The 14,273-nt window shown below is 53.2% G+C and overlaps 1 protein-coding gene across 1 annotated transcript; it reads right to left on the reverse strand.

The window, feature by feature from the left end:
• Positions 1–5,633: 5,633 nt before the first annotated feature.
• Positions 5,634–7,234, reverse strand: LOC147646122 (uncharacterized). The gene has a single exon (XM_086873925.1). The coding sequence runs from the start codon at positions 7,011–7,013 to the stop codon at positions 6,372–6,374; it is 642 nt and encodes a 213-aa protein (XP_086730051.1). The 5' UTR covers positions 7,014–7,234; the 3' UTR covers positions 5,634–6,371.
• Positions 7,235–14,273: the final 7,039 nt, after the last annotated feature.

Genomic DNA, 14,273 nt, shown 5'->3' on the forward strand with positions numbered 1-14,273 from the left:
CCCACACCCACCCCAAGACTCCATCCCCATCCTACTGGTGCTGATGGGATTAAAGGAGATAAAGAGGAGATAAAAAAGATAGAGAGGAGAGAAAAGGAGAAGTTTAAATTCAGTTTAAATATGAAAGAAATACATATGTTAGTGCATGCTGAGAGTTCCAAGGGAGCTGAAGGGTTTGGGAAGGGCCAGGAGCCCGTGAAGGGCTCAGGAGCTGCTGCTGCCGGGAGGGAGGAAATGCACCAATGGCTCCCAGCAGAGTCTGTGCTTTGAGGCTCTTTCCCAAACAGCTGCAGGAGGGAAAGCAGCTGAGTTTGGAGGAAGAGTTTTCTGCTGAGGTTTCCTGTTTGGAGCTGTCACAAGCTTGAGCTGCTCAAGGGAAACGCGGCTCTGCTTCCAGCAGGGCCCAACTGCCCGGGAGCACAACTTGGTTCCCTGGCCCTGAGCCAACGGGCAGCAGCAGCTTCTGTTCCCTCCTGGCTCTTGTGTCATTTCCAGCAGCACAAGACACACCAAGAAAAGCTCCTCCAGAACATGCCATGAGAAACACAACCTGATTTCATTGCATGAAGGAGCTCTGACAGTCCCACGGGCTCAGGTTTGTTTGTCAGTGAACAGAGCAGGGAAAAGCACAGACACATTCCCTGCACAGGGAATTCACAGGAGGAAAGTGCAGCGCTGGAGGATGTGCTTGGATACAACGTTCCCACGGCAGTTTTGGGGATAAAATCATCAGCAGAGAGAAAAGAAAAAGTCCTGCCAAGGGTGGGCTGGGGAGGGCTGGTGCTTCCCGGGAGGCTCCTGAAGCTCAAGAGGACAAAGCCCAGACCTTGTCCAAGCTGCGAGCTGGGTCTGAGCCAGAAACCAGGGGGTGGCAGAGACATTGCTGCTGAAGGGCTTCAGATTGCCAAAGCTAAAGTGTCCAGCATCAAGGAACAACTTGAGGTTACAGAAGTCCCAGTGCCCACGTTCCATCCCCTCATTTCAAACTGAAAGCAGAGCTCCACTTGTGACTCTGCTTTTTAATAAAGAATGTCAAACTTCAACAAAATTCCCTTAGAAAGACCCCATGAAGGTTCACACTGTGAGAGCTCACTCGAGGCAGCCCCAACTCCTGCCCTGGTTCAGTCCCTCTCAAGCCCACTGTGCTTTCCAGCTGCTTTGCTCCAGCTCCCCCCAAATCACCACGAATTCCACTGAACTGAAACAAATCCAAATCCTCGTGGGTCGGGACAAGGGCAGGGAGAGGTCACTCAGGGATCACCAACAGGGGCACAACAGCCCAACATGGGGAAATGCACTGAACTTAGGACTGAGCAAATCAGACCAGGAGAATGAGGATTAAAATCAATCTTGAGAAACACCTCCTCCCGCTCCTGAACTTTTCTGTCCGGGCCGCTGCTCGCGGGGCACAGAGAGGGGCCTGGCCTTGTCCCTCGAAACCTCCCTGGGAATCGCCCCAGAGCCCTCAGGCTTCCTTGTGCCCATCCCCGGGGCCCCTTGTCCCTCCCAATGGCTCCCGTGGCTCTCCCAGTCCATCCCAGCCTCTCCCAGTCCATCCCAGCCTCTCCCAGTGACCCCGCCTGTCCATCTCGCCTCTCCGTGGATCTGCCGCCCCTCAGCCAATCAGAGCGCGTCTCTCTGATGACTCATCAGTTGCCGGGCAGATCCACAGAGCCGAGAGCCCCGCGCTGGACTCGGCCTCCCAGTGCCGCGCACTTCATTCCCAGTCCCTCCCAGTGCCACCACAGTCCCTCCCAGTGCCACCACAGTCCCTCCCAGTGCCACCACAGTCCCTCCCAGTGCCACCACAGTCCCTCCCAGTGCCACCACAGTCCCGCCCAGTGCCACCACAGTCCCTCCCAGTGCCACCACAGTCCCTCCCAGTGCCCGGGAGTCTCTCCCACGCCTTTTAGCCCATTCCCAGTCCATTTCGAATTCATTCCTCCTTCCACTCCCAGACATCTGCGCCTTCATCCAGTGTCCCAGTATCCACTCTCATCTCTTTCAGCGCCTCCCCAGTCCCTGACAGCCTGTTCCCGGTCCCACCCGACGCCACACCACGCCTCTCCCATCTCTCCCAGTTACCCCCCAAGCTCATCCCAGTCTGTCCCCGCTGATCCCCAGTGCCCATCCCAGCGTGTCCATCTCGCTGGTGCCCTCCAGCTCCCAGCCCGGCCCCGGCCGCCTGCTCTGCTCCCTGATGGATTTCTCCCCTGCCCACATCCAGCTGAGCTGCTCCCAGGGCCAGCAGCAGCTCTCGGGCCACGTGCTGGCCACTGCCGTGCTCCCCAGCGGGGACTGGAGCCAGCAGCTCCTGGTGCTGCTGGAAACCGCCCCCGGCAATGCGGGCTCAGCTCCAGCTGCCAGGTGGAGCACGGCAGCCTGGAGCACCCCCTGAGCCGGCACTGGGGCACGGCCCGGCCCCCACAGCGCCGGGGGCAGCGGGGGAGGCACTGGGGGGGCCCAGAGGGGGATTGGGGTGTGCTGGGAAGAACTGGGAGGGAGTTTGAGACAGACTGGTTTAAACCGGGAGAGGGGTTTGGGGGTCAAGAATGGCTGGGAAGGGGTTTGAAGGATGCTGAGGAGGGTGAGATGGGGTTCTGGCGTTCCTGGTGGAAACTGGGAGGGAGTTTGGGGGTGCTGGGTGTCACAGGGAGGGATTTGAGTGAGCCTGGAGGAGCTGGAAGGAGATTGGAAAGCAGGGATTGGGATGAGGTTGGTTGTGCTGGGAAGAGACTGGGAGGAGACTTGATGAGTCCTGGTGGGGCTGGGAAGGGACTGGGAGAGGGTTTGGGGGTCCAGGGGCAATGGGGAGAAATCGGGAGGGGGCTGTGGGATCCTGAGAGGAACAGGAGGGGCTCTGGTGGATCCTGGGGAGGCTGGGAAGAGACTGGGAGCGATTTACCAAAATAGCGATATTGATCCGCTGTTGCTGCCCGCTCGGCCCTTCACGCCTCGGCTAGTTCTGGCCGACGGCAGCGACAGGAGTGGGGAACCAGGCGAGCACTGCGTGGCTCAACCTGGAACCTCCAGAGCTCCTCTGCGCTCTGGCGTTATAGCTCACAGGGCGACACGGGTTGTGGCGAAGGGAGAAAGAGTGCTCAGGCTCTCCCAATTTCCCAGGACCAAGTTTATTCCAACAGGTGTAGGGGAAGGAGACAAGGTACGGGCCAGAATTGAAGGGAAGAGGTCTGAGCCAAGAACACTGGGCACCGCCCTGCGCCAGGTTTAAGGACTGTGGGCGGCCCATACAGCGACCAATGGGACAGCAGCAGGGGAGGAGTTGTGGGTGGGGATTACAATACGCAGAACCAATGGCAGGGACCCGGGGGAGGGAAGGCAGTTGTACAATCAATAGGGCGTAAAGGAAGGCATGATAGGCAGGGAAAGAACTGGAACAAAAGGTGGGGTTTACATAGATTGATAGGACTCGGGGGCAGGATTGGGGTGATGGATGGGGAACAATCTGGAAAAAGGGAAGGGTTTACAATGATGGGCAACTGGGGACAAACCATTTTGGATAACGGGGGAGCAACTGGGATAAACCAACTCTGAACTTAATAAAAGTAAACAAATTGGCGGCAACAATCCAGTATCAACATCAATCTGTTAATGGACAAAAATCCTCTCCAACAGTTTAAAGTTACAAAGTGGATGTTTAATCACAGCACTGGGAGAGTGCAGGAGTCATCCCCTTAATATGCACTGCAAATTGAAAAAAGATTCCAGTGTCTATTTACAGAAGTCTTGAATATCCAAAATATTAATACATATTAATACTAATACATATTCCTAATGCTTAACACCTCCCATGCTCCACTTCAGACTAAAATTCATGGTAATGAGTTTAAAACGTCACTATGCCTGCGTGGTTAACTCCGTAATTTGAGGAGGGGGTAGTTTTGGCGAGGAGGAGTTATCAAGAGATGAAGGAAAACTGTTCTTCCTCACTCTCACCTTTCTACCTTTACAATGGTTGACATTACAAAGGACATTTGGTACAACTCCAGTTTCCTCCCTTGTGACATTTAAATGGGTTTCCAGATGTAAGGTCTGTGATCTTCCTGAACCCGTTTATCAGTTTCTCTTTTCTCATGATAAGCACAGCTAAACAAACATACAATGACAAGTAATTTTTTACCTAAGTCCAAGACTCATTATCTCAAATCCTGCTTCTCACTTGTTGTGGTTTTAAACCACTAACTAAGAAAATTACTTACTTCTTGCTGTGAGATATGGATTAGAATAAGAGCAAAACAGGCATACAACTTAAAAGGGGGAAAAAAAGAAAGTTTATTGACAAACCACAATAATAAGAACACCAGAATAAACTTCCAGAAAAAACCTTTCCATCCCCTATCCACCCACTATTCTCTTGTTCACATGACAACAGAGACAAAAACTCTGGAACTGATGGTTAAAACAGTCTCAATTCTTGCTAGTCTTTTTACTAATCTTTATAGAGAAACAGAAGTTTCTTCCTGTTAATTTATGGAGTTTCTCACAAGAAAACTATTTTTGTTATAGTTTTCTATTGCCCTAATGTTAGCTGTCCAGAGATGCTATTATTAGAGTTCACTCCTCCCATTCTCACATCACTCTGAAGTGTGTATGGGCCATGCGTCTAGAGATAGCATTTTTAAGGATAAGTTATTCAAAGGCAAAAAAAGAAAAAAAAAGTCTTCTTCATCTGTTTCTGTGAGCTTCACTAGAAAACAGTTTTCTCATGGCCTTTCAGGGCTTCAAATCTCTCAACAGTTTTCTCATGGCCTCTCAAGGCTTTTAATCTCCCAGTACTTCACTATACTATAATTACTCTTTACTCAAATTTACACTTTGAACACTATTCCTCTCTAGATCCTATATCATGAATTAAAGGAGTTCTTTTCAGGACTTCATTATTCATATCCATAGTTTTAACAGGGAGATATTTCAGCTTAATTAAAGCATCTTCTTAATTCTCTACCTTCCTTGAAGCTTCTTTTCTTTCCTGTCACTGGTAGTTTATAAAGTCTCTTTTCATGTTGATCTCTCTCTCTCTCTCTCTCTGGATAAAAAGATTAATCCGCAACTCTCATCTGGGTAATGAAAGAGTTAAAATCTTGCCCAGGCTTTTGTAGATGGTTCGAGGATCTCTGCCGAACAGGAGCTGGAGCCGTCTGCGATGGAAGGTTCCTCATGGCTGCTCTGGAGCGTGTGGTCGCTGTTCCAACCTGCTGCAAGTCCAGGGCCTCTCTCTTTCTTCACTGGGCAGTTTCTAGTGAATGTAGTTACAGCAAAACCTGCAGCCGAGCCAGAGATCGGCTCGGCCAGGCCCGGGGAAAACCTTCCCCAGGCCCCCCCCATCTCCCGGCCGGGAGACGGGGCAGGCCCGGCCCCATCCCCGTCCGGCTGCATGGCCTGGGCAGGGACGGGAGGCCTGGAGCTCTGCCACCCTCCACAGCCAGAAAACAAAGAGCCCCCAGAGAGCTCTGCTTTTACACTTTAAGGTAGGGTTCACAAGTTGATCCCACTTTTCAATGGCCTAAACTGCTGTCAATTCCCAGCAATGACCGATAATTAGTCAGGAGAAAAGACTCCAAGCACTTCCCAGCAACTACAACTCCCTTAAAGGTAAATTAACTCCATGACATCACTTCATCATCAACTCAAACTAGTTCCACAAAGGCCTATCTCTAGCTAAGATCTCTAATTTTTCTACAATACCTAATTATTTAAAATTAGTGACCCCAAAGGATGTTTCAGAATGTCCTGGGTGGGCTGGGGGACACTGGGAGGGTGCTTGGAGGGGCTTGGGGTGTCTCTGAGAGGTTCTGGAGGTCCTGACCTTTGCAGACCCCCCAGAGATGCCGTCAAACACTGCCCACAGCAAGATGCTGACGGGAATTGGAGTCTCCGTGTTGGGCTTTGTCTTCCTGGCACTGGGGCTCGGCTTCTACCTGAGCAAAAATGTGAGAGGGGGTCCTTAGGTTGGGATATCGCCTCCCCCAGAGTGTGTGTGCTCTCCTCAGGGACCCCAAGCCTGGTGTCACACCCTTTTCTTTGTCCACAGAGCTCCTGAAGCAGCGACAAAAGGTTCTCCAGGATTGAAAGTTAACAAATCCACTCTCCCCAAGGAATTCCCATTGTTGGTCTGTGTCCTGATGGATTTTCATTCCCCTGATTTCATCCAGGTGCCCACAGGGAGCCAGGAAGATGTGGAGCCTCCCAGCCAGGTGTCTTCCCAACACGCATCACCAGGACCACGGATCACCAGGGCTCTGCCCAACGGGGGTCACTGGGGATCATCCAACGCCCATCCTCCCATGGGGGATGGAGCTGGAGCAGCGCACGAAGCTCTTCCCACACTCAGGGCACTCACAGGGCTTCCCTTACTGGTGACTCCGTTGGTGTTGGGTCAAGTGAGAGCTCTGTGAGAAGCTCTTCCCACACTGGGGACACTCGTAGGGCCTCTCCCCAGTGTGGATGCGCCGATGTCTGTTGAGATGAGAGTTGTGCTTGAAGTCCTTCCCGCAGTTGGGGCAGCGGAAGGGCCTCTCGTCTGTGTGAATCCGCTCATGTACGAGGACATCAGAGCTGGTCTGAAACCTCTTCCCACACTGGGGACACTCGTAGGGCCTCTCCCCAGTGTGGATGCGCTGGTGTGCCCTCAGGGCAGCGCTCCACCCAAAGCTCTTCCCACATTCCAAGCAGGTGTAGGGCCGTTCCCCTGTGTGGATCACCTGGTGTCTCATCAGGTTAGAGGTATCTCTGAAGCTCTTCCCACATTTCCCACACTCATAGGGCTTTTTCCCAGTGTGGATCCTCTGGTGCTGGAGCAGCTCAGAGCTCTTTCTGAAGCCCTTCCCACATTCCAAACACTTGTGGGGCTTCTCCCCCAGCTCTGAGCTCCGGCTGGATCTCTGGCCGTGTTCCTGGCACTGGGGGGATCTTTCCTCCTCGCAGCTCCCTGGACTGGGTTTGCAGCCCCTCCTCATGCAGGATCTCTGAGGCTTTTTCTCCTCCTCTTCCATCTGGACACAGCTTGGGAATGAAAATTCCTGGTTAGGAGGAAAAGGAGAGGAGAGCGCCTTGGACTGGGGGTTCCTCCATGCCCAAGTTCATCTCAGGAAGTCATTGGGCATCTTGTGTCTGTAACAAAGCAAAGCACCAAGATTCAGCCCAAACATCAAAACAATGATGAAAAACTACCCAAACACCAAATTCAGGAAAAACCCCCTCCAGAATACAAAGATTCAGCCCCTGCAAAAAAACAAAGCACCAACATTTAGCCCAATAAAGCTCAGAAACACCAAGATTCAGCCCCATCAAAATCGTGGATCCCCTCCCCAGTCACCTCCAGGGCAACACTCCTGGGACTGCACATACAGGGAGGGTGGAACCTTGTGCTGCTTCCTCTTCCTGCTCCTCCTCCTCATGTGTTCCTACTCTTCCTCACACTCTGCTTCCTCCTACTATTTCTCCTCCTGAATAATCCCACCTTTTCCTCCCACATGAATCCTTTGACCATTTTGTTCTTCAACCCCGCTTCTCCTTCCCTTCTCCTCCTGCTGCCCCCAGGCCCAGCACCCACTGCCGCCTCCCTCTTCCCCCCCAGTCCCACAGCATCCCACCGCAGGGGCACGGATGCAGCTGGGCCAGCTCGGCCTGGGGCAGCGCTGGGCTCTCGGCCGCTTCCGCCCGCACTCGCTCCCCACTGCAGCCGCTCCCGCCACCACAGCGCGGGGGGGCCCGGCCTTGGCGCTCCCCCCTCCCACCTCCCCAAATTCCCCTCCAGGGGGGCGCCAAGGCCCGGGGAGGCACAGGTGGGGTCCAGGTAAGACCATTGAGGGAAGAAAATGGAATGTTAGAAGGGCATCCTGGACAAAGGGATGATGACCCCAAAATCTCTCTCAAGGGTCCCTTGGGAGCATGTGGAGGTCGTTTGCACATTGTCCCAGAGCTAACTAGGGATATGGACACCCACAGGGGCAAGAAGGGAAGTCCAGAAGGGATTCAGACAACAGGGGATGGATGGTGTTGGTGTGCTGGGAAGGGATTGGCTGAAGGGGAGTGTGCAGGAATGTGCTTAAGGCAAGAAGTAGCAGAAGGAATCCATGGGGTAAGAAAAAGGATGATGGAAAAGAGGAGGAAGAAAAAAATACTGAGGACTGGGATGTTTTTCAGAAGACTCTTATCCGCAGAAATTGCCAGGTGACTCAGATCCTTTGTATCCCAGTTTCCAGGAGAGGAAAACAAGGAGGTGAGGATTTCAGGGGGTTTCTCTGAGCTGGGAGCGGCAGGAGCGGGCACAGAGCTGCGGCACCGGGAGCACGGGCTGGGGGCCTGTGGGGAGCTGTGGGGCCGGGCCGGGGCTGTGGGTCAGCCGGGGCTCAGCGCCGGGCGCTGCCTGAGCCCAGCACCCCCCGGGCAGGGCCGGCAGTGGCCCCCGGCCCCCAGGAGGCTGCGGGACGCCCCGGCCGCTGCCCGGCCCCGTGGAGCTGCCGGCCCTGCCCGCCGGGGGGGCCGCCTTTGGACACTGCGGCAGGACAGGGACCGGCTCTGGGATACGGGCTGGGGAGGGGAGCCTCAGCACAGCCAGCACGAGGAAGGAACAGCTCACAAATGGCGATTAGACCTGCAAGGATCAAGATCAAATATCTGGCAGAGCCTAGGCTGAAGTGAACCCACTAGTGTGGGCAGCCCCAGGGAAATTGGCAAAATTAGATATGGAGCCTCTCCAAATTTCCCTGAAGCAACCAGGACAAGAGGTGTCCAAAAGCAATCCCCTGTTCCAAGGGAGGGAAGGAAGGGCTCACAGCCTGTCTGGGAGTCCTGCTCAAGGCACGGCTTGGGCAGCCAGGGATGGCTCCCTAGAATGCTCCTATCCTGACAAACAAGAAATCCAATGGAATCCACAGAATGCTGCAGGACCCAAGAAGAAGAAATGAGATGATGAAACCGAGGCACCCCACACTCTCAGATCCTTACACCAGCCTCAACCAGGTGCCCTCCTCACACTGCTGCCATTCAGAGCTTGATGCAAAAGATGCTTTCTGGGGATCTGCCCACTTCCAGAGGATGCAAACACAATTCTGCCTTGGGCTGGCAACAAGAGGTAGAAGGGAAAATGCTCAAGACATGGACGGTCCTTCTGCAGGGATGCACGGAAGCACCGGCCTGATTGGGGCAAGCCTTGCAGGAAATATCAAAGGAATTGACCTCACCCCCAGGGACTGGCTTCATGCAGGATGTGGATGACTTGATCCAGTCAGGAGGACAAGGAGAAGAGGTAGAGGAAGCCTCTGTGAAATGGCTTCATTTTCAGGCTAAAAAGCAGCTTTGAGTATCTGGAAAAAAATGGCAAACGGTAGAAAAAATGGTTAAATATTTGGGACCTATTTTAACTGAAGCTTTGTCTTGTATTGACCCTGACAGGGTTCAGGGAATCTCAGAAAAAATGTTTCCCTGGACTAAAAAGGAGCTGCAGCAATTCTTAGGATTAACAGGGAATTGCAGGAGCTGGATTGAGGATTCTCTCTTCTAGCCAGAATATTCTGTGAATTTTTTACCCCCAGATAGTCTCAATGTTATGGGGTAGACATAAGAAAGAGAACAAAACTTAACAAAACGAAAAAAATAAAATGATTGATGCCCCAGCCATGGCTCTTCCAGACTCAGAAATCTGAATTGGAAGGGAATATTAAACAGGCCACCCCTGAGCCTGCACTGAAGGCAACGCAGCAGCAGCCAGGGCTCCCCAGCGGGGGAAGCCCCTGCGCCTGCCCACAGATCCTCTGCTCAAATCCTCGGCCTGGGCACCCTCCTTTGCCATCTCCAGCCACTGTGGGACAATCCTTGCTCTCACTCTTGCAGCTTCAGGCCTTTCTGTGCCTGCCCTCGCCACAGCTGCTGGGGAAGGCACTGGGACAATTCCACTCTGCCTCTCAATTCCACTCACACTCTGCCCTGCCTGGGATTACAGTCTGGGAAAATAGACCAACTTGAAAATGGCTTCAAATCTTATTTCTCTAAAGGAACTTGGTTTGCCTTTGCCTTGGGGAAAGGAATTTTAATCTTTCTTTTCCAGCACTCAGCAGAGATGAAATTAACATCTCAACAGACTGGGAATAGCCCAAAAGATTCTCCCCAAGATAATGACCATCAACAAAACATCAACACCCAGCAGCAAACATCAACCAACATCTCCCCAGACCCTGCCCCAGGCACAGCTGGAGACACCTGGTCTGGAAAAGGCTGAGCAGGAAATCCAGGAGTGCCCACCTAATTCCCATCACAGGCACAGAAATCCGGGTGCAACAGGAAACCAAATCCTAACAACTCCACACCTTCAAACCAATGAACATTAAACCAAGGGATTTCTATGGGGTCAGAGTGTATGAATTTAGGAAAAATCTAGTCAAACTCATGTGTCATGGAATGATTTTCTCAGCACACCCAGCCTAAGTGTGGATTTAATGATTTCTTTTGCACATCCTGGCCAGAATCACGTTGTGCCTTGACTCTCTAGCACTAAAGACATTGTGGGAGAGTTTTTGATTTTTGCAAAGTTTCAGTGAAAGGATTACAGCATTAGATTTTTTATTTTCTTGTAATAATCCTGATTTTATATTGTCAGTTCAGTTTGGGCCAGGGTAGGGAGAATCAATTTTTAGGCCGAGAGAGAAGTAGGAAAAATTCAATTGCCTTGAAAATGTTTTGGGAATGTTTGTGCCTGGCTCATAGTTACGGCAAAAATTTTATATGGGTTTTTGGATGTTCACTTGTAGGCTGTTTCTCAAAACCAGAAAAGCTTTAAAGGTGACCCTTTATCTCATAAACACTTACTAGAGTACTGTTAAAAAAATAAACCAAAACAAAAAACAACCACATTGTGGCACTGGCAAATGTGAGTCATCCCATGACTGCCCTGGAGGGGAAGCTTTGTTCCAGGCAGCCAGGAGAGGAGCTTTAGAAATGCAAATGAACACTGATGGCCCAAAGCTGTCACTGTCCATGTTATATAGGGTGGATCAGACCACTGGGGTTTATTTGCTACCCCAAGTTCAGGGAAATCAGTTGGGAATCCAAGTATGTGATGATTTAATGAGAAAAGCTGACAATTGATGCAGCCCTGGCTAAAGGGAGCGCCCAGAAATGGGGAAAAGATGAATGGCCACCAGAACAAATGCTGCAACACCACGGACCAGACCCTGGGAACCCTGATGAATTCATAGCAGGTACCAGAGAAACCATTTCTCATTTCAATAGGATAATTAGATTACAGGATGTCATTGAAATAATAACCAACCACACAGCTCCAGCTCCTGACCTTCCCCCCAGCCAATCCACTCAGATGAGGAACACAACATTTCACCACGGGATGGGATCACATTATCTATTAGCAGAAGGAGACAGAATTTGTGGAAAAGTAAATGACTCAAACTGCTGTTGACAAATAGATGAGAACAGATACCAAAGGAAACAAGAAAGCAGCTCATGAACCAGACCAAATGAGGAAAGGATGGGAATGGGAAACATTTTTGTGCTTCCCTGGCAGACCATGGGTTAAACAAATGCCAGACAGAGCTGTCCCCCTTCAAACCTACACCCCAAAAATCCTGTAACTCGGGGATTCCTACCAGAAAAAAACCTGCTAGGGTCTTCCTGAATTGAGTGAAAGGGGGGATGGGACCCCCAGACTGAGCAGGAGGGGCCTGGAACCCATAAATCCAAGCACGGGGGAGGAGGCTGGAGATTGGAGGGACGATTGGGAAGGGGAAAGAGTGGGAAAAAGAGAGGGCTGGGACCCCCCCAAAGCGTGGGGGAGGGTGCTGGGAAACCCAAATTGCAGCGTGAGGGGGCAATGGATTGGGGGAAGGAGGAGAAAGAGGGAGAGGAGAGGGAAAGGTGGGGCTGGGGTGAAAGAAACGTGGTTCCCTGTCCCACAGCACTCGATCCCTGGAGCGATTCCCTGCGGCTTGTGGGGAGGAAGATCTGCACTGGGGGGTCCCCAAGCCCCCTGCCCATCCCAGCGTGTCCATCTCGCTGGTGCCCTCCAGCTCCCAGCCCGGCCCCGGCCGCCTGCTCTGCTCCCTGATGGATTTCTCCCCTGCCCACATCCAGCTGAGCTGCTCCCAGGGCCAGCAGCAGCTCTCGGGCCACGTGCTGGCCACTGCCGTGCTCCCCAGCGGGGACTGGAGCCAGCAGCTCCTGGTGCTGCTGGAAACCGCCCCCGGCAATGCGGGCTCAGCTCCAGCTGCCAGGTGGAGCACGGCAGCCTGGAGCACCCCCTGAGCCGGCACTGGGGCACGGCCCGGCCCCCACAGCGCCGGGGGCAGGGGCTGGCAGGACACGGAGGGGATTTGGGGCTCCTGGCCTTAACTGGCAGCCCCTCCTTGAGAACCCCTCTCCCCCTGGCCCAGCTCCCCTCATCCCCCTCCCCCAGCCCTTTCCCACCGGCTCCCGGCCCCGCTCCGCTCACCCCAGAGCTCCTCGCCAGCAGCCGAGAGATGGAGGAGGAGGAGGGCAAGGAGGGGAAAGCGGAGGAGCGGGAGGAAGAGGAGGGGTAGAGGAGGAGCAGGAACTGCAAGAGGAGCAGCAGAGGAGGCCCCATGAAACAAAGAAATTAAGAATTAAGAAGAAATGTTTAAAAGGGGTGTCTGACAAAAACCAGACCCTGACACCCTAATCCACAAGAACAGGAAAAAGAGTCAGACTGCAAGATAAGATAAGGAGCTGGAATACACAAACAAGATGCAAAGACAAAGGCACCACAGGATAAAGGAGATTCCTGGACCCTAAGCCGGAGGAAATGGATTTGAAGTCCCCCTCCCCAACCAAAAAGCGGCCAAAGGACTGAAAGGGGCACAGGGCTAATTTTAATATGAAGTGAAGACAGGCGGGGTTAGGAAATTAATATGTATTAGCCGTATCGTGTAAACCTGCTCTGTAAAGGATAAAAAGGGAAAACCCAATCAAAAAGGTGTGCATGCATTTTGGAGGAGATATCCCCCATGCACCTCAGCGCTGAATAAATTCATACCTGCTCTTATAACTACTCTGTGAGTTATAGAGTTCCTTTTATTCCGCAAATCACCCAGGTGCGTCCATCGCTCTCTGGATCTGCAGCCCCTTCGCGCCGGGAGCATCGGGCCCCGCAGCCCGCAGCTCACCGGGGACGGGAACCTCGCCCCGAAGCTCTTGGGCCGTCCTGGCAGGATTTGTTTACAGGGGAAGGGATATTTGGAGCTCACTCGAAGTAGCTTTGGGGACCCCTGTTCCTTTTTCTGGGGCCGGGCCGGGCAGAGCGATGTCTGGATCTTGCAGGACTCCAAAGCTGAGCTGAGATGCCCGGTACCGGCAGGGGGAGGGGAGCAGCGAAAAGGGGGGAGCCCCGGGAGTCCCGGAGCCTGAAATGGGGGCCTGGAGAGGGGGGACCCCGAGAGCCGGGAGTGAGGGGAGCCTGGAGAAGGGGCAGCCCGGAGAAGGGATGAGCCTGCAGAGGGGGAAGCCCTGGGACACCAAAGTGGGGACCCCAGGGAAGGGAAACCGCAGGGAGGGATTTTTATCTCAGTCCTGATGCTTTGGAGATTTTCATGGCTGATGACTTCCAGAGATGGACTTGGGCAGGAGGAACCCTGAATCCTAGGTGGTCACCCCTTTTTTTCCCCCCAAACCAGACTTCTCATGCCCAAGCATTAGACAAATGGAGGAGGCAGAGAGGAAGATGCTCTGGGACCCCCAGGCAGGTGAGGAGGAAGTCACTGCCCCTTTCCCCCTCTCTTCTGCTCCATCTCCCAGCCCAGGATGGCCCCCGGCTGAAGGACAACCCTGCTGCAGATGCCGTCCTACCAGGGACAGACTGGGCAGAGCTCCTTCCCCTTCCCTGTGGCTTGGAGACAAATCCTCCCTCCCTCCCTCCCTCCCTCCCTCCCTCCCTCCCTCCCTCCCTCCCTCCCTCCCTCCCTCCCTCCCTCCCTCCCTCCCTCCCTCCCTCCCTCCCTCCCTCCCTCCCTCCCTCCCTCCCCTTGTCTTTCCTCTTCTTGTTTCTGTACCTTCTTGATCCCTTTCTTTTTCCCTTTTTTCTTACTGTCCCTTCCACTCCTTCATCCTTCTCTACCCTCCTTCTTCTCCTTGTTCTTCCCTTCCTTCCTCACTCCTTCCTTTCCTTGTCCCTTCCTCCCCTTGTCCTTCCTCCCCCAGGCACTGAGCTGCTGAGGGAGACCAGGGAGGACAAATCCCTGCAGCAGAACCTCGTGGACGAGGCCGTTTTGAGCAGCTCCAAGGGGCAG

Source organism: Cyanistes caeruleus, unplaced genomic scaffold (assembly GCF_971803275.1).
Source record: "Cyanistes caeruleus unplaced genomic scaffold, bCyaCae1.hap1.1 HAP1_SCAFFOLD_123, whole genome shotgun sequence".
NCBI lineage: Eukaryota > Metazoa > Chordata > Aves > Passeriformes > Paridae > Cyanistes > Cyanistes caeruleus.

Bases quoted from the DNA above. Each gene is read 5' to 3' on its own strand.
- LOC147646122 (XM_086873925.1), bottom strand. From the start codon at position 7,013: ATGGAAGAGGAGGAGAAAAAGCCTCAGAGATCCTGCATGAGGAGGGGC.